This window comes from Bos mutus, chromosome 19 (genome assembly GCF_027580195.1).
Source record: "Bos mutus isolate GX-2022 chromosome 19, NWIPB_WYAK_1.1, whole genome shotgun sequence".
Classification (NCBI taxonomy): domain Eukaryota; kingdom Metazoa; phylum Chordata; class Mammalia; order Artiodactyla; family Bovidae; genus Bos; species Bos mutus.
In genome coordinates, this window is record NC_091635.1 from 34982874 (window position 1) to 35008088 (window position 25215).

At 40.7% G+C, this 25215-nt stretch overlaps 2 protein-coding genes across 3 annotated transcripts in view; one reads left to right on the plus strand and one right to left on the minus strand.

Moving 5' to 3' along the window:
- Nucleotides 1–2455, plus strand: part of MILR1 (mast cell immunoglobulin like receptor 1) — a 37961-nt gene extending 35506 nt beyond the window's left edge. Inside the window, exon 9 of the mRNA XM_014479046.2 lies at nt 2097–2455. The gene's annotated coding sequence lies outside the window, so the exon portion shown is untranslated. The remainder of the gene's footprint in view (nt 1–2096) is intronic.
- Nucleotides 1–24714, minus strand: POLG2 (DNA polymerase gamma 2, accessory subunit). Of its 2 annotated transcripts, XM_070390095.1 has the most exons (10): nt 23860–24714; nt 18718–18844; nt 18499–18604; nt 17522–17695; nt 16272–16412; nt 13956–14036; nt 9869–9969; nt 7985–8102; nt 5016–5107; nt 1–1636 (listed from the first exon to the last, which is right to left on the minus strand). In XM_070390095.1, exons 1-10 carry the CDS (start codon nt 24419–24421, stop codon nt 1603–1605), a joined length of 1536 nt encoding a protein of 511 aa, XP_070246196.1. In that variant the 5' UTR covers nt 24422–24714; the 3' UTR covers nt 1–1602. The 2 variants fall into 2 exon arrangements, with proteins under 2 accessions (XP_070246196.1, XP_005887819.2); XM_005887757.3 differs by lacking the exons at nt 1–1636; nt 5016–5107 and having other exon boundaries at nt 6514–8102; nt 23860–24694.
- Nucleotides 24715–25215: the final 501 nt, after the last annotated feature.

A 25215-nucleotide genomic window follows, 5' to 3' on the forward strand; every position in this document is an offset into this window, starting at 1 on the left:
ACTGAGCGACTGAACCGAACTGAACATTGTGATTTTAATTTACATTTTTCCTGATGACTAATAAGGTCAAGCACTTTTCCATATATTTGCAGGCCATTTGGATTTCTTTTATAAGGTGCCTGTTTGAGGTACTTGGCCTATTATTCTACTGAAGTGTTTTTACTTTTTCATATTTTTTAGTCGTTGTTCTCCTACTCTGCAGCTTGATTTTTCACTATCTTAACGGTACTTTTTGATGAAGTTCTTTCTTCTGTTTTAGCTTACAGTTTTTATTATAACCAAGTAGCTTTACCAAACACAAAATTCAGTAGACTTAAAATTCTCATGCATTACATCATGCAAAATTGATTTCTGGCTTGTAATGATCCACTTTTATTATTTTTACTCAATATTACTTCCCATATAGGTTTTCATATATTTACATAGTTTCTTTTAACTTTTTCAGCACATATCATCTTTTTAAAAAAGTCTATTTATTCATTTATTTGTGGTTGTGATGGGTCCTCTACTGCTGTGTGAGGGCTTTCTCTAGTGTTGAGCAGGGGCTCCTCTTCCTTGGGGTGCACGGGCTTCTCATTCAGCACGTACCATCTTATTTAATTCTTGCATTGTTGGTTGGTTTCTTGGTTTAGTTGCTAAGTCATGTCCAACTCTTTTGTGACCCCATGGACTACCCTGCCAGGCTCCTCTGTCCATGGGATTTCCCGGGCAAGAATCCTGGATTGGGTTGCCATTTCCTCCTCCAGACTGATGAAGTTTGAAGAACTTGTTGTGCCTGCCGTGTCTTTATGGTTAGTGCTTTTTTGTGAATGTGTGTCCAGATGAATATTTTTTCAACTTGCGATCATACAAGCATTATCCTATACTGCTATCTACTAAAGGCTTTTCTTCTTCTTCTTCTTTTTTTACTAAAGGCTTTTTTAGTTACTTTCATATTTCAGTTTCTATCAGCCTGCAATTGTTTCTGTGATATGAAATTGGCATCACATTTTTTTAAAATTTTCATTATTTATTTTTGGCTGTGTTGCTTTGCACGGGCTTTCCTCTAGCCGCGGTAAGCAGGGCTACTCTTCGTTGCGGTGCACAGGTCTCTCAGCGTGGCTCCTCTTGTTGCAGAGTGCGGGCTCTAGGTGCGTAGCTCCAGTAGCTGCAGCATGCAGGCTCTAGAGCGCAGGCTCCGTAGTTGCGGCACGGCATGTGGAGTCTTCCCAGACCAGGGATCAAACCTGTGTCCCCTGCTTTGGCATGCAGATTCTTACCCACTGCACTACCAGGGAAATCCTGGCATCTCACCTGGTTCCCCTCCCGTGCATGGACGTACCCCGTTGCTGCAGCACTGTCCACTGAAAAGGCCGTCCTTTCCCCACTAAACTGCAGTGTCATCTTTGTCACTAATCAAATGTTCATATACGTGTGGGTTTCCTTCTGGGCTGTGGATTCTGTTTCACTGTTCTATACTTCTCTTTCCTGTGCCAGTGCCATACTCAGCTTTTAAATAGATCCTAATAGCTGGAAGAGCAGTTTCCCCACCTTGTTCTTTTTAGTCACGTCTTAGCTTTTCTTGACCTTTTCATTTCTGTACTTGGCGAGTCTTGTGGGATCTTAGTTTCCCGACCAGGGATGGAATCCATGCCCCCTGTAGTGGAAACACAGAGCCTTAACCACAAAACCGCCAGGGAAGTCCCTGCATTTCCATACAAACTTTAGTCAGCTTACTATTTCCTTACAGAAAAAAACTAAGCATAGTACGGATTTTGATTGACATTGCATTGAACTTTTTAGATCAACTTGGGGAGAATTAATAGTTTTATAATATTGAATTTTCTGAACTGCAAAGTATTTCATCATTTGTTTGTTTTTTTTCAACTCTCAGTAGTGTTTTTTTATTTTCTGTATAAACAATCTTGCGTACTTTTTGTTAGATTTAGTCCTAGCTGGTCAATATTTTGAGGCTATGTTAAGTTGTATTTTTATTTCATGTTGTGGATACATAGAAACACAATCACTTTTCTTGGTCAACTTTGTATCCAGCAACCTTGCTAAATTCCCTTTTCAATTTTAATAATTCGTCTAAAGGTCTTTTAATTTATCTGCAGGTTTTCTAACAATCTGGAGACCAGACAACTACCGCTGCTACTGTTAGCATTGTTGCCTTCAGTACAACTGCCTCACCCAGAAACTGGAGCCCAGTGGAGTGTGGAGTTCTGCCATTAGAGACACTTACTTTTCAGCAGAAATCATCATCTCCCTTCTCCTTTCCAGGTCCTATGGATATGTGTCTAATTGGTGGAAGATATTCACAGTCATACCCTGGCAGCAAGGGAATTGCAATTTTTCAGGTTTCAGACCCCACCAAATAGAAGAAGGGTTATGAGGTGGCTTAAGAGAACCAACCAAAATAACTACCACTTTAGCCAAAATACCAATCAAGAACTGAGGGGGAAATAAACACATTTTAAGACAAAGGAGGAGGTTTCTCAATTGCGTTCACACTGAAAGAGATACACAATGTACTAATGAAAAAGGAAACTGAACACAGATTCAGGGAGCGTGTGTGGTGGGTGAGGGATGAGAGAGAAGGGGGTATATAAGGGTTCAAAACATGATAAAATTAGCAGGATTTTGAAGGTGTGTTATGGGCATATGGCTAAACAAGTAGAAAGTGTAAATGTAACATGAAAGAAAGTCCAAATATAAATCTAAATACAGATGAGAGTTTAGTATGTGAAAAATATGGCATTTTAAATCAATGGGGAAAAGATGGAACATTCAATACGGTGTAAAAATTGAAAACCACATTTAAAAACTTAGAACTCCATTTTTTTTTCCACTTCATTCTTTACAAAAAAATCCATTCAGCTAGCTCAAATATTAAAACATCTAAAAATTAAGCCACAGAAGTGGAGGAATTTTATAATAATCTTTAAGAGGGAAAGGCTTTTCTAGGTATGATTTGTGATCCAGAAGACATAAATGAGTGTTAAATTTAGTTAGATGAAACATTTAAAAATCTTTAACTAAATCAAAAGAATGGGGAGAGGAAATATTTTTAATCCATGTCTCTGATACAGTATGATGTTTTACAATATTTGATGAGCTCTCAGAAATCATTCAGAAAAAGGCCAGCAACCCAATAGGAGACTGGGAGAAGGCAGCATATGCAAGGTGACACCAGGGCAGCACGAAAACCCTGCTGGGATGAGGAGCTGCAAACAGGTGTTCCCTTCAAGCATCTGTCCCTTCTGCCCCTTCTGGTCCCAGAGCTGGGGGATTTCAACCTAAGGAGACTGCCTTCTCTCAGTGCTGCTTCTCCTAAAGGAGATAAAGGGGAGAGCTAACCACAGGAATGATCAGCAGTGAGTGGTTCAGTGATGTCTGATCACGCGTTCTTCTTTCTCCTTTATTGCCCTGGAGAGACACGCACTAGTCCTTGCCTTTGACCTTCCCCATTACACACTATCAGAAACAGTAACTAAGATCTCGGATAGTGCATCAACTCACAGGTTAGGACAACTAGACACCTAAGGATTACAATGATCTCCAAGCACATCTCCTTGGCCCCTCACACATAATGTGGAGGAAGGCACAGCAGAGAAGGGCCAGAGCAGGACCCTCTAAACGACAGGACTAAGGAGGTATTGCTACCTCTTGCCAGGTCTTGCCAGGTCTAAGGAGGGTATTGTTACCTCTCTTGTCCTGGCTACCATCACCTGGGTACTGTCAGAGCTCCTAATAGGTCTCCCCACTGCCCTTTTACTCCTCTAACATTCCACTCTCCACAGTGAGCTTTTCAAAACAACAGAATGTCCCTCTTCTGCTCAAACTGTGCCCCCTCCTGTCCCAATGGCTTCCGGGCTCCTTAAGTGAAGCACCCGGACCACCTCTCTGACCTCACCCTCGGCTCTGCCCTGCTTTATGGTCCTTGCTCATTCCATGCTGCTTCCCTCCTAAGGGCCTTGCCACTTGCTACTCCCTTTTGCTCAACGCACTGTCCCAGATCTTCACACAGCTGGCTGCTTCACATCATTCAGTTTCAGTTGCAGGTCATGGCCTCAGAAACTTCCCTGATCACCCATGTAAAGCACACCACCCAAGGCGTGATCAAACACACCATCCTGTCCTATTTTACAACACTATCGCTACCCAGAATTACCTGAAATTGCCATGTACCTACTGGCTTACTGTCTGTCCCCACCTGCCCACCCCCAGAAGGGCTTTGTTTGTTTTGCTCACCATTGCGTCCCAGCACCTCAAGTTCCTGATACTTGGGTGCTCAAAAAGCTTTTGCGAATAAACAAAATGAACAGATACATGACACATGTAACAGGCCAGTCTTCAGGAAAAGCACAACTATCCCTGGCATTTAAATCTGAAATTTCTCCCGTGCTTTCTCACAGGAAGACATGGTGTAACATAGCAACCGTCAAGAACTTTTTTATGGTGGCATGAAAAATGAATTTCATAAAGCTCTTTTTTTTTTAACCTGTCCCATGGCATGTGGGGTCTTAGTTCCCCACCCAGGGATCAAACCTGTGCCCCCTATAGTGGAAGCACAGAGTTGTCTTAATCACTGGATTGCCAAGGAAATTCCATAGAGCTGTTTCTAATAACATCTTTTAATATATATTGGTGTGGTATAATACCTAAGAAGGGTATTTAGTAAAAAAAAATTTTATTAAATGCAATTGAGTTGGAGGGAAGTTCTGTCAAAACCATACCATCCGGGTATGGAGCTCTCTAATAATTTTTTTAAGATTTTTTTTTTTAATGTGCACCATTTTTAAAGTCTTTACTGAACTTGTTACAATGTTGTTTCTGTTTTTTGCTTTTTTGTCCATGAGGCATGTGGAATCTTAGCACCTCCTGGATGTGGGCTTCACTGTTAACACAAATAGAATGTCTGTCTGGGACAGGGCTTGAATATATTTATTTTTAAAAAGTTCCATAGGAGATTCTGATGCATAACCTCAGTCGGACACCTCTGATCTGGATAATCCTCCATAAATATTACTTACCCCAACTGGTGTTTAGATATTCCATGTTGCCAGTTGGTGCAGTCAGCTGACCTGAGACCAGGAATGCAATCCTCCTGTGAAGCCTGAGGCCCCTAAGAAGACAAAGTACCTAAATAAAGGTACCTGTGGGTTGGACTGAGATTTTCTTTAGAAAAATAGGTCTTTAAACTTTTTAGATTCTTATAGTTATACTAAAATCAAAAATTGGACCCCAAACTGCAAAAATGAAATTTACCCTTTCAGGTAGACATATGGTGGGAATATTGGTGTTGCAGTTTCTGAGAGTGCTGTGGTTAAGATAAGGCAGGGGAGCAGTTGTGTGGCATGACATTCTAATTTTATCTCTCAGTATTGAGAATTGGGGTTCTTGGGGGTGGGGAGATACAGATGTGTGATAGAAGAAGTTCAAGTCAAAACCCTAAAGTCCTAAAGGGGCATGAGGGGACTTTTGGGGGGTAATGGAATGTTCTGTATTGTCACATGGTGGTGGTTATTATACACATGTCAGAACTCATAACGTGTACCTTTAAAACAAATTTACTGTATGTAAACACACACACTTGCCAGCTCTGAACACTGAAAAGGTCTAGGAAGAAAGACCACCTTCTAATAATGAGCACCCCTGGCACCCAGGATATAATCTTCAGTTTTCCAACAAAAGGAACCAGGGGTCCTCGGAGAAACCCTAACTATATAATCTCTATATTAGATACTACAGAAGCTCTCAAGCACTACTACAGTTGTGTCAAAAGGACTTGAGACAAAAGATAGGACAATTGTGCATGAAAAAGAATTAAAGAGGGCGAACCCAGCATTTCTCCCCTTTCCCATACCCCTAAGCAAACAGTAGATGAGATATTTTCCTTCATACAAGTATTTTAGCTAATAAATAAAGAAGGTGAAGCCACCTCTTAAAAACTGGCTGATCTGGGCATTGGTCAATGATTGCAGGCATTCCCCCAAGAGAGAGAATCAGATATTTTGCCCACCCTCCTCCCCACACCAAAGTGATCAAGCCTCTGGATTCAATTTCCAATCCATAGGAGATACAGAGGAATAGGCTAAACTAAACCAAGGTGATACAATTTGCAAAATCCAAACAGTAGGAAACACTAGTAGATAAACCTTTCATAAAAAAGTACAAGTGAGCAGGAGTGCTCAAATCTATAAGGATAACAACCAACTTGAATAAAGTAGACCTTATTTGGATCCTGATCCAATTATGAGACAGTTTTTAATAGAAACTAAGTGGATAAAGTAGTTCAGTCGTGTCTCTTTGTGATCCCATGGGTGATCCCACCAGGCTCCTAAGGTCCATGGGATTCTCCAGGCAAGAATACTGGAGTGGATTGCCATTTCCTTCTCCAGGGGATGCTCCTGACTCAGGGATCAAACCTCGGTCTCCTGCATTGCAGGCAGATTCTTTACCATTTGAGCCACCAGGGAAGCCCATAACTGGATATCTGATACTACAGATATGATTTTTAAAACTTTTTATTATAATCCTCAGACATACACAAAAAGCAGGACAGTGAACCCATGTACCCATAACTCAACAACTCAGGACTATCCTTATTTTTCACCTATATTCTACCTCTTTTTTAAAACTAAATTTTAAAACAAGTCTCAGATATCATATATTTTTACTCAAAAATATTTAAGTACATGTCTTTCAGATAAGGATTTTTAAAAAGAAAAATAAAGCCATAATATCATGATCACACTCAAGAAAATTCTCAATAATTCCTTAATATCATCTAGTGTTAATTTTTTCAGGCATGAAAATGGTTAACAAAAGATCCTGAACTAAAATATTTACAAACGAAATGATAGCTGTGACCTGCTTTGTATAATATGGAAGGGTGGTGTTGGGTGGATGAGGCAAGACTGGTCATAGGTTGATGGTTATTGGTACTGGGTGATAGGCACATGGAGTTAATTATACTGTCCTGTAGATATCTTTGTGTTTGAAATTCTCCCCAAGAGCAAAAACTAAAAACCTACTAGGTAAGGTCAACTCAGACAAGTTAGCCAACCTTTCGAGACACTGTATATAAATCATCAGTTGGGATATCTGCCAAGTTGGCAATGACAATAGAGTCAACACAAACATAATCAGCACATAAACGTTTATAGAATGAGATACTAATATTAGACTACGCCATTTAACATTTATTTTAGCTTGCTTTTCAAAAATCAATAAATGTTCTAATTTAGTTTTAGGTTAATCTTTGATATCTGAGAGTGTACATAAAGACCTTTGCTTTCCTGACAACAAAACCCATTTCAGAGACTAAAAGACAGTACTGTAGTACCAAAGGATAAAGTGTCTTTGATCCAAATTAATCATGATATCCTCATGCCCTTGGACAATGATTGGCCTAGTAATGATCGTGTGATTCAGTTCTGATGAATAAAAGTAAACACGTCTTCTGATTAGGATGTTTGGGAAAGCGTTTACTTTCCTAATTAAAAAGGGAGAGAGTCATGGTTGGCTAGTTCTTATCTCTTTGACTTTCTTTCTAACTAGAGTGTAGCTGAGGTTAGAAATACAGCAGCCGCCTTGTGACCAAGAAGCAACAAGTTGACAGATATAAGCCATATACTGAAGATGGTGGAAAGACAGCAAGAGCTTCGGTCCCTAACTACTATAAAGGAAAAAATTACACCAGCTCCGGACAGTCTAAACCCTTGATCGCTTGTTATTAGAAAAACAATCCCCAATTTGCTTAATCTAGTAGTCTTTTTCTTATAGTTGAAAATATTCCTGATACCATGAAATACATCAAGAAGTAGTAAAAACAATGAAAAAACAAAGCACCAAAAACATCCACTTAAGTGCAAAAGGGTTAAACAACAAGAAAGTTAAATAAGACAGCCAACTTAGGAAAGGTGAATATTTATTATACAAATATTGAAATCTATACATTCTTAGCTGATGATATATATTTAGTTAAAAAGTCTTTTACTTTGGATATATGCATCATCTCCTTCATTGTGGTGTCTCTGCTTCTCAACTGTATTAATCCATTCTCCAAAGTAGCTTCAGTAATCAATACTGTGAAGAGGATACTCATTTCATCATATCTAAGAAAAAATAGTTAACCAAAACATATGAGCACAAATATAAATTGGAAATTCACTACATTACCAGCATTAATTACTCTGGAATCAATGTCACTTTCCAGAGCCACAAAACTCAAAGGCAGTGTTGGAGAGCTAAACCCAAAAACAGTTTTCTCAAGTTTCTGAACCATTTTCAAAGTAAAATCTTCAGAAAATTTCTGACGTATTGTGATAGCTTGGAAGCCATAAAAGAAAATAAAATATAAGAAATAAATACTGTCAGGAAAAAAAAAAAAGAAAGAAATATTGGTATCTCAAAACAACATCTGGGATGATATTATGTATGAACCTCAGAATAACCTCGGCCTTTTGGTATGTGGATACAATCCAAGAAAATTATTTTAGACCCAACTCTCTTATACAACTACAATAATATTAGATCCAGTGCACAACAAATGATACCAAAACCCATGTTTGATACATAACTTAGTATGCTAACTTACAGTTTCTAGTTTAGCAATAACTGAATACATTCCACACTGGCCTTCTTTTTGCTTCAGTCACACACTAGGTCATTACTATTTCTCTTCTTTGTAGGACTCCACCAGAAATTATCTTATTTATCTACTTACTTGTCTATAGTCTACTCTAGCCACTGCAATATAAGCATCACAAGAACAGGAAACTTTGCTGTCTTGTTTGTTGCTGTATCAAAGTACATAAAATATAGTAGGTGCTTTATCTGAATGAACATATTCTGGGACAAAGCAAATAAATATCCTGAGACATAAAGCCTTTACTATGTAAAGAACAAACTTAACTTGATAGTGTCCTTAAGACTCCAAGGGTAAGACTTTAGAACTGAGAACATTGGAAGGTTCAAGTACTACTACTTCATTTTATATATGATAAAACCATCAGCTGCTCTCTCTCTAGAAACCTGTTTTTCTTCTGAAAGGTCTATTTAATAATTTACTAGAGAACTGAGGAACAAGACACTGAGCTTCACAACTTATCACCTAAAAGACATGTATTTGACACAAAAAGCTAAAAAAAAAAACCAAAAAAACCCCAAAGTAAGGGAAATGAACTGTTTTATTGAAAAACAGAAGTCATTGGAAATAGCAAGGCTAAGACTAGAGACAGGGAGATCGATTAGGAGATTAGTTCAGTGATTCAGCCAAGAGATACTAGTAACCTTAACTTGAGTAGGGACAGTGAAGATGGGGAGAAATGGACGTGAGATACATTTAGGAGGAAGACAAGAGTCAGTGATGCACCGGGTAAGGGAGAGGTAGGAATGCAGGACAATATCCAGGTTTCAGTCTTAAGTAATCAGGTAAACAGAGGCACCAATCAACTGAGAAAACCTGTTCTCTGTTCTCTGGGATGAAATTACCTTCCACTTAGCCTGAGAATGAACCATAAGAACGAGCAAGAAAAAGGCACTCCACTCACGTTCCCACAGTCCTGATTCAACAAACGCATCTAATAGGAGTAATTCCATTCCTGATAAACTGAAAACCTCAGGGACACATACTTCATGGTAGGAGTCCTGAGGTTTCACATAGCACATGGGTAAATATACCTGATGAGTACTGCTTCCTGCTGTAGCAATTAACTAAGGGTTTGTGGTTCTGTAAACAGAACAGTTAGGAATAATTTTAAACTACATTATATATACATATTCAGAAGAGGTTTGTTACCCATAAAGTACAGAAACATCAGATAATCAAAAACTCTGAATAAATACAATTATTTTTAGCAACCAAAAAGATAATTCTCACTTTGAATAAAGTTGTTCCAGTGAAGACTGCACAGTTTCCAGATAACCAGGCCACACAGAAATTCCATTCTCCAGTAATTCATTAAACAGCCCCTGACAAACCTGGGGAAAAATACAAAAACTCTGAATATGAAAGAGAGAAAAGTAGCTAGAAGTAGTACCCTATTTTCATGAAACCACCTATCATCTTTTTCAATCTTTAAAATGGGCATAAATCCTTTTAATTACATAATATTGTTGATAATTTTATATATTATATATTTATAAACTGTATATTTCTTAAGAACTTAAACACTGCAAGGCGTGTTAGTTGTTTAGTCGTATCCGACTCTTTGAGACTGCATGGACCACAGCAGGCCAGGCTTCTCTGTCCATGGAATTCTCCAGGCAAGAACACTGGCTGCTGCTGCTGCTGCTAAGTCGCTTCAGTCGTGTCCGACTCTGTGAGACCCCATAGACGGAAGCCCACCAGGCTCCCCCGTCCCTGGGATTCTCCAGGCAAGAACACTGGAGTGGGTTGCCATTTCCTTCTCCATGCATGAAAGTGAAAAGTGAAAGTGAAGTCGCTCAGTCGTGTCCGACTCTTAGCGACCCCATGGACTACAGCCTACCAGGCTCCTCTGCCCATGGGATTTTCCAGGCAAGAGTACTGGAGTGGGGTGCCACTGCCTTCTCCGTAAGAACACTGGAGAGGTGGCCATTTCCTTCTCCAGGGATCTTCCCAACCCAGGGATCGAACCCAGGTCTCCTGCATTGCAGGCAGACTCTTTACAGTCTGAGCCATGAATACTAAATGCAAGTCTCTGAGATTTTTATACTAAACTTAAGAATTTTTATTATCATCACTCAAAACACAAAAGCAAAACAGAGTCTATCAAAAAAAAGCAGATAAGTCCAAAGGGTTATGTTAACTCATCTGAGACTTGAGGATTGAAGAGAAGAGACATCAAAGAAAAGTAAGAAGAAGCTAGAAAAGTATGAAGAAAACTAGGAAAGTGGTATTCCTGAAGCCAACTAAAGAAAATGTTTCAGGAACAGAGAATGATTGATTAGCGTCAGTGGAATGCTAGAGACAAAAGCCTGATGGAAAACACAGAAATAATAATGAGTAAACGACAGTTTACTGTTTTAAAAATGGTGATGAAAAAGAAAGAAAGAAAGAAAAATTTTAAATGCCCGTAACAATCCAAAACTCTAAAGCAAAATTTTCCTCACTGGTGCAGCCGACACAAGATGTTTAGCAGTATCCCTGCCTTCATCAGATGCCTGGAGCACTCTCCCTTACCTTGTGACAAACGAAACTGTTCCCAAACTTTACCAAATGTCCGTGGTGGGGATGGGGAGGGTAATGGCGAGTGGAAGGGTCACATGAGAGCCTGTGCTTGCACTAGAGCACTGTGTCTCCAACTTTAGCTTCAGTAACACCTGGAGGGCTTGCAAAACACAGATGGCTCAGCCTCACCCCAGAGTTTCTGATTCAGCAGGTTTGGCAAGAATTTGCATTTCTAGCAAGTTCCCAGGGAAAAACCAGAGCAAAGTAAATGGGTGTTAAGGTATATGGTATTTTGGGGACAAATGAGAATAAAGATATTAATAAATCTTAGAATGTAAGAGGAAAAAGACTAATACGAGTTTTAGTAAGTTAGTGGTTGCCAGCAGAAAATGACCTCTTCCTAACAGAAGGTGGAAGAGGAAAGGAAAAGCTCTCAGCATGATTAAGGTGAAGACGTGGGGGAATGAGAGCCCTCACGCCACAGACAGTCCACAAACAGGTGCAGCCAGTTTGGAGAGCAAGCTAACCGATACAGTGAAATTAAGGCTACGTGTTCATTTTACCCCCAAATCCGATCCCTGTAAAAACAACCCACAAAACCTCTTCCATGGCCCAGAAAGTTACAGGCATAAGGATTCTGTCATAAAGCTGAGGGAAAAGTTAAAAACAGAACAGGATGCTCCTCGACACCACTCGTTCGGTACAACGCGGGAGGCGCCAAGCAGCACCATTCTTCCTGTAAACAAACAAAGCAGAGCAGGGCCTGCAAGGGCACCGAAAATCTAAGAGGCAGAGCTCTTCTTCGTCCTGCAAGCGAAAAAAACAAACTCCCCAGGAACTTGGTACCTCCTGCGGTGTTTGGGAAGTCCTCCTCAATCCTGGGGGCAAATGTGGACATCAAGCCATTCTCTTTCCCTTTCCCTGAGCTCAGTATCACCACCTTCCCAGACCCTCCCCAAGAGCTTGAGAAAGCCAGTTAATCTTTCAAGAGTCCTCACTCAGTTCTGGACGGTCTGAGTCACCCAGACAGAAATGACTGCTGAAGGGGCCCTGGCTTTTTTTAAGAGTATTTAATTTGACCAGATACAGTAAAAAATAAAATAAGATTGCAAATCTAGAGCTTGTGCTGATACCAACAAGTATCAAAATGTTAAGTTGGCCAATAAACACACGAAAAGATGCCTAACATCGTTCAATATTAGAGAAATGCAAATCAAAACTACAATGAGATACCACCTCACTCCGGTCAGAATGGCCGTCATCAAAAACATCTACAAACAATAAAGGCTGGAGAGGACAGGGAGAAAAGGGAACCCTCTTGTACTCTTGGTGAGACTGTAAATTGATACTGCCACTATGGAGAACAGCAATGGAGATTCCTTAAAAAACTAGGAATAAAACCACCACATGATCCAGCAGTCCCACTACTGGGCATATACCCTAAGACAACCACAATTCAAAAAGACACATGTAACCCAATGTTCACTGCAGCATTATTTACAAAAGCTAGGGCATGGAAGCAACCTAGATGTCCACTGAGAGATGAATAGATAGAGAAGCTGTGGTACATATACACAGTGGAATATTACTCAGCCATAAAAAGGAATGGATCTGAGTCAGTTCTAGTAAGGTGGATGAACCTAGAGCCTGTTACACAGAGTGAAGTCAGAAAAACAAATATTGTATATTAATGCATATATATGGAAGCTAGAAAAACAGCACTGATGAGCCTGTCTGCAGGGAAGGAATGGAGATGCAGACACAGAGAACAGACTTGCGGACACAGTGAGGGAAGCAGAGGGCGGGACCCACTGAGAGAGCAGCGCTGACATATACGGCACTGCTGTGCTGAGCCGCTCAGTCATGTCTGACTCTGAGACCCCGTGGACTGTAGCCCGCCAGGCTCCTCTGTCCAAGGGAGTTCTCCAGGCAAGAATACTGGAGTGGGTTGCCATGCCCTCCTCCAGGGGATCTCCCCAACCCAGGATCAAACCCAGGTCTCCTGCATTGCAGGCGGATTCTTTACCATCTGAGTCACCGGGGAAGCCCAATACGGGAGCAGGTAGCCTATCCCTTCTCCAGGGGATCTCCCCAACCCAGGAATCAAACCAGTGTCTCCTGTATTACAGGTGGAGTCTTTACCAGCTGAGCTACCCGGAAGCCCATATATAACACTATCCTGTGTAAAGTAGCTCTCTAGTGGGAAGCTGCTATATAACACAAGGAGCCCAACCTGCTGCTCTGTGATGGTCTAGATGGGTGGGTGGGAGAGTGGAGGGAGGTTCAGGAGCTGGAGGATATACATATAATTATGGCTGATTCGAGTTGTATGGCAGAATCCAGCACAACACTGTAAAGCAATTATCCTCCAATTTAAAAAAAAGTGTTAAAAAGAGAAAAGGATGGGGAACACATGTATACCTGTGGCGGATTCATTTTGATATTTGGCAAAACTAATACAATTATGTAAAGTTTAAAAATAAAATAAAATTTAAAAAAAAAAAGAGAAAAGGTAAGAAGTTACTCACTAGACTTCTGTACAAATATTTTGATCACCAAAATTATGTATACTCATTTTAAAAAATGCAATTATGACTGAGCATGACATTAACAGCAAAATCCACACAAGTGTATTCAGTCTCTTTTGTATGCTATATTTCAAATTGCATTAATTAATCACAGTATTTATCCACAGTTCATTATTCAGTTAAAGATTTTTTTAATGAATCAAAATAAAACTTAGATGGCAAACCACTCATTTACTTGGAGTAACGGTTACCGTTGAAATCCAGACGCTGAAGCTTGTTTAACCCACCTGTCTTAGTTCCGCTGTTGGGCCTCGTCCCACATCCAAAGCAGCTTTAATAGGCGCCAAGCAAGGGTGAAGTTTAAGCACCTGAAACAATTTAAAGAGCAGGGGTAAGAAGGACAAGCACCAACCAACACGAAGCTGCTTCAACAGTTAAAATTTTCTGTGTGAAAATGGAAGCTAGCTGAGGTCATAAAAGGTCATGTAAAGATTCAGCTGCCATAGATGTCTCCATTTAGGCATTCTGCAGAAATACATCCATCTGATGCTCTCCTCTCTCCCGACAACTCCATTTTCCCTCAGTTGAAATGCCCTTTCAAAGGAACCGCTGCCTTCGCTACCCAGCCTGCGCCATGCGCCTTATCACTCGCACCTTCTCTGCCAAAACCCATCACGCTACACATTCATTCAGCCATTTAACACTTGTATGAGAAACAGTTCTAGGCGGTGGGGACAAAAATCCCTGTCCCTCACGATGGGGAGAAGATAACAAAATAAAAAAGTAATATATTTGAAGGTAGGAAAAGAAAAGAAAGTGAAGTCGCTCAGTCGTGTCCGACTCTGCAACCCCATGGACTGTAGCCCACCAGGCTCCTTTGTCCATGGGATTTTCCAGGCAAGAGTACAGGAGTGGGTTGCCATTGCCTTCTCCAGGAGATCTTCCCAATCCAGGTATTAAACCCAGGTCTCCCACATGCAGGCAGACGCTTTACCGTCTGAGCCACCAGGGAAGCTCTATGTTTGAAGGTAGTAAGTGCTTAAAAGGAAAAAAAGAAAGAAAGAAGATATGTGTTGGCAAGGGGTGGGCTAGGGGAGGGCTGTTTGCAATTTTAAATAAGGTGATAAGAGAAAGTCTCCTCTCTGAGGTGACATTTGAGCAAAGACTTGAAAGTGTATTGAGGGGCAAGACCTGTGCGTTTGGAGGAAGAGCACTCAGACAAAGGGAGAACTAATGACATGGCTCTGGGGGCACACCTGGCATGTTCTAGAAACAACGATGATGTCTGTATTGCTGGAGCAGACTGAGTAACGTGGAGACGAGCTGAAGGTCAAAAAGAAAAAGGTTTTGTAAAACATTTTAAGGGGCTTGAGCTTTTCCCCTGAGTAAGAGGAGCTTACTGGAGGGTTTAAAGCAGAGGAGCCGAGTAACATGAATGTTCAAAAGGGCCACTCAGTGCAGGGCAGTGGGGATGACGGTGGCTTAGATCAGAGTTCAAGGAGGGGAGGTGGTAAGAAAAGACCAGATTCAAGATATACGTTGGAGACAGAGTCAAAGAGGTTTTGCTGATGGTTTGGAAGTAGGGTATAAGAGAAAGAAGGGATCTCCCTTGTTTGTTTGCCACAAATGCCCCATAAATCCCAACTCCCAGAATGGCCACATCAGGCTAAATGAACACCGCATAATAAATCACTAACTGTGCAGAGTGGAGCTACAAGCTCATGGTGTCTGACGCCAGGTGAGCACTCAACATGTTAAAACTTTTGATTTAGAGACGCTCCCTGTCACAGTTGAGGGGAATAGGACTATTCTAAACTCTTGCCACTTAAACCCCTACTCCTCCACATTTTAAACTAACAATCTTGCTTCTGAATTCCCCAAGAAAACAAAGGATGTGAGTAAAGCTTCCTTCAAGGGCTAAACAGCCCTGGCAGCCTATTTTTATCTATACTATTGTTTTTCTTCCCTGCTGTTTAAAGTAACCCTTTTCAAGACAACCCACCTCCCCCTGCAACATGTATTCTTGATTCTGTCTTAATCCTTCTTGTTACTTCCAAAATTTTGCTCCATTAGGCATTTCATTTCTCTCCTACAGCTGCAACTCCTCCTCTCTCTCGATTTCGAGCCCGTAAGAATGCTAAAACTGCACATCCTAAAATAAGCCTTTCCCTTGACCCAGACCCATGGCTTGCTCCTGTGATCCAGTGACCAGCCACTTGGGGTCAGACCAGAAGCTGAGAGGTCAATATCACAAGTCTGGCTGGTCTGTCTTACTCCTATTTAACATTTTGCTTCTGATGTAACTGGAAGCCATCAGTTAAGAGGCTCAGGGGCTGAGAGTGAGAGAGCTGTCTAGCTGCCCAAGATCAAACAGAAACGCCTTTGGGGCTACCCAGTAGGGATTCCCGGTTCTAATTCTGCAAGAACCTGCTTATTATTCCTGTGGCCGCATTCTCTAAGAAACCTGAAAAATATTTCAATTACTTGCACTAAAAAAATTATTATTCAGACTTTATGTTAGAAACCAAGTACACTAACATAAAAAAGAGGGGAGAAACCTGTATTTTTAACTTCCCAAGGCTGTCTCTGAAATATCAAAGTACCTTTCTATGAAGATCTTTCTTTCTTGTAAAGGAGTTCTCTGTTAGCTGGAAAGAATCATAGAGGTAGGCCAGTATGCCTCGGTCTAGATCTCCATTTATAGATAAAACAGAAGGAACCACATTTTTCCGCCCGTCTCGGCCCTCAATAGAAAAGTACAACAAAAATAAAGCATTATTCAGCAGAACTACCTCCTAAAATCACATTTTAGACTTACAGAATCAGTGATCAATAAATCTGATCAATAAAACTGATCAATAAATCTAGACAGAATGATGAAATTAATTTAAAAGTTATCATTTTGGCAACCCTCACAGTAATCATTGATTTGGGCAAAAAAGATGCTGTAACATCAGCAGGTCAAAATTTGCTGAGAAACAGGTTATTTTTACGTAAAGTATCTGCCCACAAAAGACTTATTAATTACTTGCCAGGGAATAACCTCAAAATACTTATCAGCTTTACAATGGAGAAACCTGGTAGGGTCATCTTAATCAAGTGATAAAGGTTAATATCACCAGTAACAAACGGCTATCACATGCCTCCTGATACGATGCACTGAGGAGAGGGTGGCACCATCTCTGTGGCATGCCTAGCAAAAAACACTTGAAGGAAACTCCGACCAAGGGACGGTCTACAGAGCAGCTGGCCTGTACTCTTCAAAAATGTCAAGGTAATGAAAGACAAGGAGAGATAAAAGGAATTGTTCATTTGAAGGGGACTAAGAACAAGTGACAACTACTTGAAACCCAATCCTAGATTGGATCCTGGACCTATAAAGGGCAGATCGGAATAACTGATTACATTTGAAGGGTTCTGTAGATGTGACAGTAATAGCAGATTACTGTTACTTTTCTGATCATAATGACCGCACTGCAGTTATATAGGTGAGTCCTTGTAATACTTGAGAAATGCATACTGAAGTACTGAGAAGTCTTGGGCCAGCCACCATGTCTACAGTTAATTCTCAAATGGTTCAGAAACAATCACAGGGTAGTCCAGTGGTTAAGAATCTGCCTTCTAACACAGGGACAAGGGTTCGACCCCTGGTCTGGGAACTGAGATTCCACATGCCACGGGGCAACTGAGTCTGTGCACAACGAAGACCTGACATGGCAGAAAACTAATAAATAAAATTTGAAAACATAATAAAATGTACAAGTCAGAGGGTTTTTTAAAAAGTATATCTTAAAAATGATCATGGTTAGAGAATCTGGGTAAAGGATACACAGGAGCACAAGGGAAAACATACGTGTACTTGAGCCACACTTCCAGGATACATGTGTAAAAGTTCATGATCTCCTAGGTTCCACAGGGTTTCTATTGGCTCCTTTCCCCAGGGGAAATTGTAGTAAAGTCTATTTCCTTTTCGGCCTGCTTCATCCTGACAATCTCCACTGCTGAAGTTAGATGGACTCATAGCAAACTGGAAAGGAAAGTTTGTTTTATTAACATATTAAAATGAACATTAGAAAGTAAAGTTGCCTGCAGCAACTGAAATGAAATGGGTCAGGTTCCACATAAGAACTGTGAAGTTGAATTAAATATGAGTGACTATGCTGCTAAAAATACTGTTTTTTAATCTCAAAGAATTACAGAGAATAACTGCTGATGCTATCTAGCCTTTCTGTGGTCAATTAAAAAGAAGGGAAGGAACCACGAACTTAAGATACAGAAGAAAGTATCACATACCATTCTCATCCTTCCATAAACAGCCTGAGTATTTGTGATCATTTCATTTAGTTTAGGTGAGTATTTGGAGATTCTGAGAGTTAGAGTAATAAGACAACGGCAAGACAAAAATGCTTACTTCAGCTTTTCTCTCTTAGGCTTACATTAAAACTTGATTGTAAATTACAGGACCGTTTGACTAACATGGAGAGTTCATGGAGGTTGGGAGGAAAAGCTAAAGCTGTAAGAGTGGGCAAGGGTCAAACTCTATACCAGTCAGGAATGCCAGGTAAGAGAATTTGAACTTTATTTTGTTGAAGCCTTACCAACAAAAGTTTCTGACCAAAACATCAACAAACACCTTTACCAAAGTAACTTACAGAACAATGAAAATCATTACAAAGAGTTTTTTTATATGTACTTGTTAATTTTTATAGCTGTCTCATAAATATAACATAGCTACATCAAATAAAATTTAATTTATTATAGAGAAGTATTACTTCTTACTTAGCCAATTTGCCTATTCATTATTAAATTAAAGGTTAATTATTGTAGTACCTTTCTCCACCATAGGAGTCGATGACGTAACCAGAAATCAAGCCACTGGCTTGCAGTTCTTGCTGAAGTAAACCATACCAGAGAAGCTTCAGTCTTTTCACCGATTCTTTGGATATGAGAAATATAAGACAATCATTTATTTGAAAATCATATAGTCTATCCCAAAGTGAAAGTGACTGTTTAAACACAAGGCCAAGTTATATGCCATTTTCTGTGTACCTTTTAACACCATCAGGTGTCTGCTTAGTATCAGAAACAGGGTGAAAACACGCTCCAATCTGAGCAAGGCCAAAAGGTAGCCTCTTGTTTACCAGATCCAGGTAACTAACATAGTGCTCCAAGGCACCTGTTAAAAAATAAATCAGTCATTGTATAAATCTGTTGCATAAACCCAATCATTTTGGTCAATTTATAGACAAATTAATAATATAATGCTAACACAGCAATAAGTAATAGTAACATGGAGCTCAAGTAGATCTTAGTTGATTACCACTTAATTTCAAGTAGTGCTCTCCAACTTTTTAGTTTGACGATTTTCAAATCTACAAGAAAGTTGAAAGAATAGTACAATAAACATCTGTAAATCCTTCACCTAGATTCACCAACTGTAAACATTTTGCCACATTTTTCTTGTTCACCACAAAACATTTCAGCAGGCACCTCCTAAAATTAAAACTATTCACTGTACACCTTTATTACACCATTAATCATGTCATGATTTCATCTAACATATGATCAATATTTTATTTTCTGTCACCCCAAATGCCATTTATTGCTGTCTTTTTCTCCCTAATTAAGGTTAATAAATGCTCTGCATTTTGATTAGGTTTCTTAAATCACTCTAAATCTAGACTATTTCTCTGATTTCTCCAACTTTGCTTTTAATAACACTGACTTTTGATTTGAGTACAGGCCAGTCACAGATTAATCTCAAATTAGACTTGTCTGAATGTTCCCTTATGATTTAATTTGGGTTAATCATTTTTAGCAAGAATACTACCTAGTTGATATGTTTTGTCTTACTGCATCCTAATAGGAGGAACCTAGTATCAAATGATCCCATTTCTAATGAAACCAGATTTAGATTAACTAGTTAAGGCAGTGAATATCCATTCCCCACTATTATCCTGCTCCCCAAAAATCTTCCACCCAATCTTTTAGAATTCACTGATGACCCCTGCTTGAATTATTGTATCAAGGATTACAAAGGTAGTTTTTCTATTCTAGTGTTCCTTCTACATTTACTGCACTGCTCCTATTAAAACAAACTCTCTTCAACTCCTCTTTCTACCAAGAGCCTGAATTACACCAAGAGCCTTAATTACTTATTTTTTTCATTAACACTGTGGATTAGATTTTTAATGTATTCTCATCCATTACCATCAATATTTATTTTAATGTTCAATTTGTCCCCAACTTAGCCAGTGGGAATCTCCTTCAAGCCAGTATCTATGTCCTTTTATCATAAACCCACTCCTGCTCCTTGGAAGGAAAGCTACAACATACCTAGACAGTGTATTAAAAAGCAGAGACATCACTTTGCCGACAAAGTTCTGTATAGTATAGTCAAAGCTATGGTTTTTCCAGTAGTCATGTATGCATATCAGAGTTGGACCATAAAAAAGGCTGAGTGCCAAAGAACTGATGCTTTTGGATTGTGGTGCTGGAGAAGACTCTTGAGAGTCCCTTGGACTGCAAGGAGATCAAAGCAGTCAATCCTAAAGGAAATCAACCCTGAATATTCATTGGAAGGACTGATGCTGAAGCTCCAATACGTTGGCCACCTGATGGGAAGAGCCAACTCAATGAAAAAGACCCTGATGCTGGAAAAGACTGAAGGCAAAAGAAGAAGGGGATGGTGAGATAGTGGGATGGCATCACTGACTCAATGGACATGAATCTGAGCAAATTCTGGGAGATAGTGAAGGACAGGGAAGCCTGGTGCACTGCAGTCCATGGGGTCACAAAGAGTCGGACACAACTTAGCGACTGAACAACAATACTTAGTCTTCTAGTAATTTTTTGCTTTCTAGCACCATAAACTGTCCCAAAGTCACCTTATATTGTCCCTGCCCCAGACCTGGAATGAGCCATTTCTCCAAGTACTGGTTCCTTTTAGAAACTTAATTCTAGGTGTGCTCGTTGCTATTGTCATTGTTTCTAGGCCTTTTCAATGAAGAAAAGTTAGGAAATATGTATTTTTAAAATAAGTTCATACTGATAGTCAATTCAAACTTAATATTACAAAGTTTATCCTTATCTGCTTTGTATCTTTTTTCTTACAGTGAAAATCTTGGTTCCTACTAAATCTATCCATGGGTCTATTTGCTCAGAGTTGGACACAACTGAGCAGGCATGCACAAAATATATGTAAAATAGCTTCAGAACTATAATTCCAACATGTCTACTTAGAATAAATCAAAGTTCAAGACTTCTTACACTTAGATTACATCCCACTAAATGACAACACTGTGTTCAACAGTTACTTGAGATTTCCACTTCCCATAACAACTGGCAAGCTTGTTGACAAGAAAAGCTTGGCCGAGAAACTTTAAAAAATCTGTTTAAAGACACAAGACAGCTATCAAGGCAGTAAGGACCGAGGGTCCAAGATTTGGAGAGAAAGGAAGAGTAGAGAGGTGAACCCAACATTCACTTTCACTTTCACTTTCACATCTGAAGTAGCAGAGCTGAGAAGCTGAAACGGACATCGTATAGGGCTGGGAAGTATAAAAATTGTAGTCCAAAGGTCTTAAGAAAGACAGGCCCTGGCGAACACCCCAGCCTTTCACTAGGGACACCTAAAGGATTGCCTTCCAGGGGTCAAGTGCAAACGAAGCTGTCAATGAACTTTCTGGATAAATATGCCCTAACTGCCTGCCCAAAGCAAAAGTAATCCCCATCCGCTAGCCCACAGATAGAAGAAAACGTCACCCAGAGCCTCAATTTATCTCTACAATTAACACACAAATTACTTAGAAAATCAAGAGAAAAGTCCAAATGAACAAAAGTCCAGAGTAACACAGATACTAGAAACAGACATAACTGAGTTATCAGACCAGACTTTGAAATGTGATCAATGTGTTCAAGAAAGTTGGTAAAAAGATGGGGGAAGTCTAACATATGTGTAACTAATCACAGGACAGAAGAAAGAGAACAGGGCAGTAGCGATCTTTGGAGATAAAATGGCTGAGAATTTTTAAAAACCATTCATACTTAGATCAGTTCAGTCACTCAGTCGTGTCCGATTCTTTGCAGCCTCATGGACTGCAGCATGCCAGGATTCCCTGTCCATCACCAACTCCTGCAGTTTACTCAAACTCATGTCCATTGAGTCGGTGATGCCATCCAACCATCTCATCCTCTGTCGTCCCATTCTTCTCTCTCCTTCAATCTTTCCCAGCATCAGGGTCTTTTCAAATGAGTCAGCTCTTCGCATCAGGTGGCCAAAGTATTCATAGCCAGAGGCTACCACAATAGTTCAGACATGAAATAGAGAAGGCAAGGGCATCCGGCATAGAAAGAAATGGCAAACTGGTACTTGAAAGCCAGAAGCACCAGACAACTAAAAGATTAGGCAAATGCATGGATTTAAGTTTCTTAAAGGGAAGAGAATGTCTGGCTCATCAGTAAATACTTTCATGAATCTAAGACAGCTGTGTTTCATTTTCTCATAGGAAATAAAAAATTGATTTGTTTTGGAACATGGTAATGAAAAGTGATTTAACTTCCCCAAAGTAAAACCATCATGAATAATTAAAGTAGTTCAAATCAAAATGGTCACATTTACTCCACAGTTTAAGTTTGCCTTATTAAGGAAATCTTTAAAAGGTTGTAAGTACTAATTTTCACAGACCAAGGACATTGGTTATTTCAAATTACTTCCTGCTACTGCTAAGTCGCTTCAGTCGTGTCCAACTCCGTGCAACCCCACAGACGGCAGCCCACCAGGCTCCCCCGTCCCTGGGATTCTCCAGGCAAGAATACCGGAGTGGGTTGCCATTTCCTTCTCCAATGCATGAAAGTGAAAAGTGAAAGAAGTCACTCAGTTGTGTCCGACTCTTTGCGACCCCACGGACTGCAGCCTACCAGGCTCCTCTGTCCATGGGATTTTCCAGGCAAGAGTACTGGAGTGGGTGGCCACTGCCTTCTCCAAATTACTTCCTAGTACCGCTTAATTAAAAAAAAAAAAAAAGGCAAAGGATAACATGTTGCAAAGATGAGATGCTTTAAAAAAAAAAAAAATCTAATCCCCCCCCAGAATCTCTACTATCATGTACTATTTAACATTAAAGGTATACTGTGCCCTACAAAGTTCTGTGTATTCACTCAAGAATCACTTATAAAACTTGATCAGTCCTATTATTCTGCCAATTCAAAAATTACCTGAAGGGCTCTTCAAACAACAGATTATGTAGATCAGTACGAAAAACTGAGGGAGGGCATGTTCTTGTTGCTCTGGAAAAACGAGCTCTTTTTTTTAATTTGGCTATGCGGCATATGGGATCTTAGTTCCCTGATCCGGGATCAAAGCCACACCCTTGCACTGGAAGCTTGGAGTCTTAACCACTGGACCACCAGGGGAAGGCCCAAAACGAGCTCTTGCTAAGTCGTGTGTGTGTGTGTGTGTGTGTGTGTGTGTGAGTAACTGTGAAAAGAGCACTAACTTGTGGTCTTAATACTGGACCACCAGGGTTAAAGTATTTTAGTAACAATGAACCAACTACCAGGGGAAGGCCCGAAACGAGCTCTTGCTAAGTCGTGTGTGTGTGTGTGTGTGTGTGTGTGTGTGTGTGTGTGTGTGTTAAAAGAGTAACTGTGGAAATACTTGTTAGTATTTTAGTAACAATGAACCAACTGGGAAAAACGAGCTCTAAGTCTTGTTAGTATTTTAGTAACAATGAACCAACTAGTATTTTAGTAACAATGAACCAACTACCAGGGGAAGGCCCAAAACGAGCTCTTGCTAAGTCGTGTGTGTGTGTGTGTGTGTGTGTTAAAAGAGTAACTGTGGAAATACTTGTTAGTATTTTAGTAACAATGAACCAACTATTCAAACACGCGATTTAACTCAGGTCCTAATTCTAGGACTACTCAATTGAACTCCAAAATACTACGGTTGCCTTGGGAAACTGACAGCTTTACTAGATCCTTGAACCAGATTCTTTTAAGAAACAATAACGATCCCATGAACCAGTTGTCTCCAAGGTAGCAAGACTGTCAATAAACCCAACTACGTCAAGAAGACAGATTCAGGTAATTTCCTTTCCACGTGACTAAAGGGCCAGTTGCAATTCGTGAAATCGAGCGAGATTGCCTTTCCACCCCACCTATTTTGAAGCATGAAATCGTGAAGCATACCGTGAAGAAGGTTCTCCCGTAGTTTCCCAGAAGTGTTTAGTAAGTTCTCAAGAAATGCTACTAGCTGTTCCTTACTCAGCTCTTTGTCTTGCAAGATTTCGCGCAGTGTTTCTGCAGAAACTAACCTGAAGCCATTGTCCACGGGCAGCGAAGGACCTGGTTCACGATGGAGGGCGTCTACCGGGAAGACCTGCTCCCTGAACACCACCACTGAGGACCACCATTCGGCCGCCAGGTTCTTCCGCAACTCTATGCCCAAGGGGCCAAGGCCGGGGTGGCATCCGTTTAGAAGAGAATCTCGGCTAAGCTGCTGCTTGGTGCCACTGAGGAAACGTCTCTTCCGACAGATCTCTACCAGCGGCTCACTCCCCTCACCACCAGACTCGGGGGCCTCTCTCGGCTCGTTTCGGGGTAGCTCCGCTTGCGACCTCACGGGCCCTACGAAGGAGCCTGTCCCTTTCGACAACTGCTCCGGCTGCCTCCCATCTACTTGACCCCCAAACCCAGACAACAGGCACCGGCAGATTCTCTGGCAAGCTCTGATGGCTGGAGCAGAGCGCATCGCCCTCGGGTGTTACAGAGCAGTCTCCTACTAACTGGCTGATCCCAAAAAACCGCCACAACAGGGCGAGCCCGGGGGTCCAGTTGCGCAGGCGCGACGGAAGTGAGCGTGAGCGGAGACCGGTCCCTCCCACGGAAGTACGTCACTGCGTTCCGGCCGCCGCCGCCCCGTCCCTTTCGTCCAGGTGAATACAGGATTCCTCTTTTCTCAAGGTCTAGATCCTTCAGACTGCTGCTCTTTTAATCCGTCCTCAGCCCCGAAAGATTACTGCCATCTGCTTTTTACTATCCCGCTGTTCCCAGTAGAATCAGCTTTATTTTCCTATTTGCTTTTGCCAAAATACCTAGGTGTTCTGCACATTTCCGTTTACATACACCTTATTTAAATGGTAATTTGCATTCTCAACGTCGTGTTACCGAAAACAACCTTAGTTCCTTTTTAAAAAAAGGGTGTAGTCCTGAATGTTAAAGAGACCAGGCCTCTTGTGCATCTCTACTAAAAATGCTGTCGCCATCCTCCCTGTCCTCTCCTGGAAGTACGTGAATGGGACGTTGTGACGATCAAGTATAGTCCCTTTACATATATTAAAAAAGGATGCCCTTGGCCACCTGTACCCATCACCTGAAAACACTTCAAAAACTGCTGAGAATGGCCCAGTAGTATTAAAAACTCTCCAGGTTAATGAGGCGGCACCAGACAACCAAGCACTGGCGTACACTAAAGTTGTTCTACCAGAGGGCCCTTAAGACCCTTCCAGGAGCTTGTGACTTCACACTTCCACTTAAAAACATCAG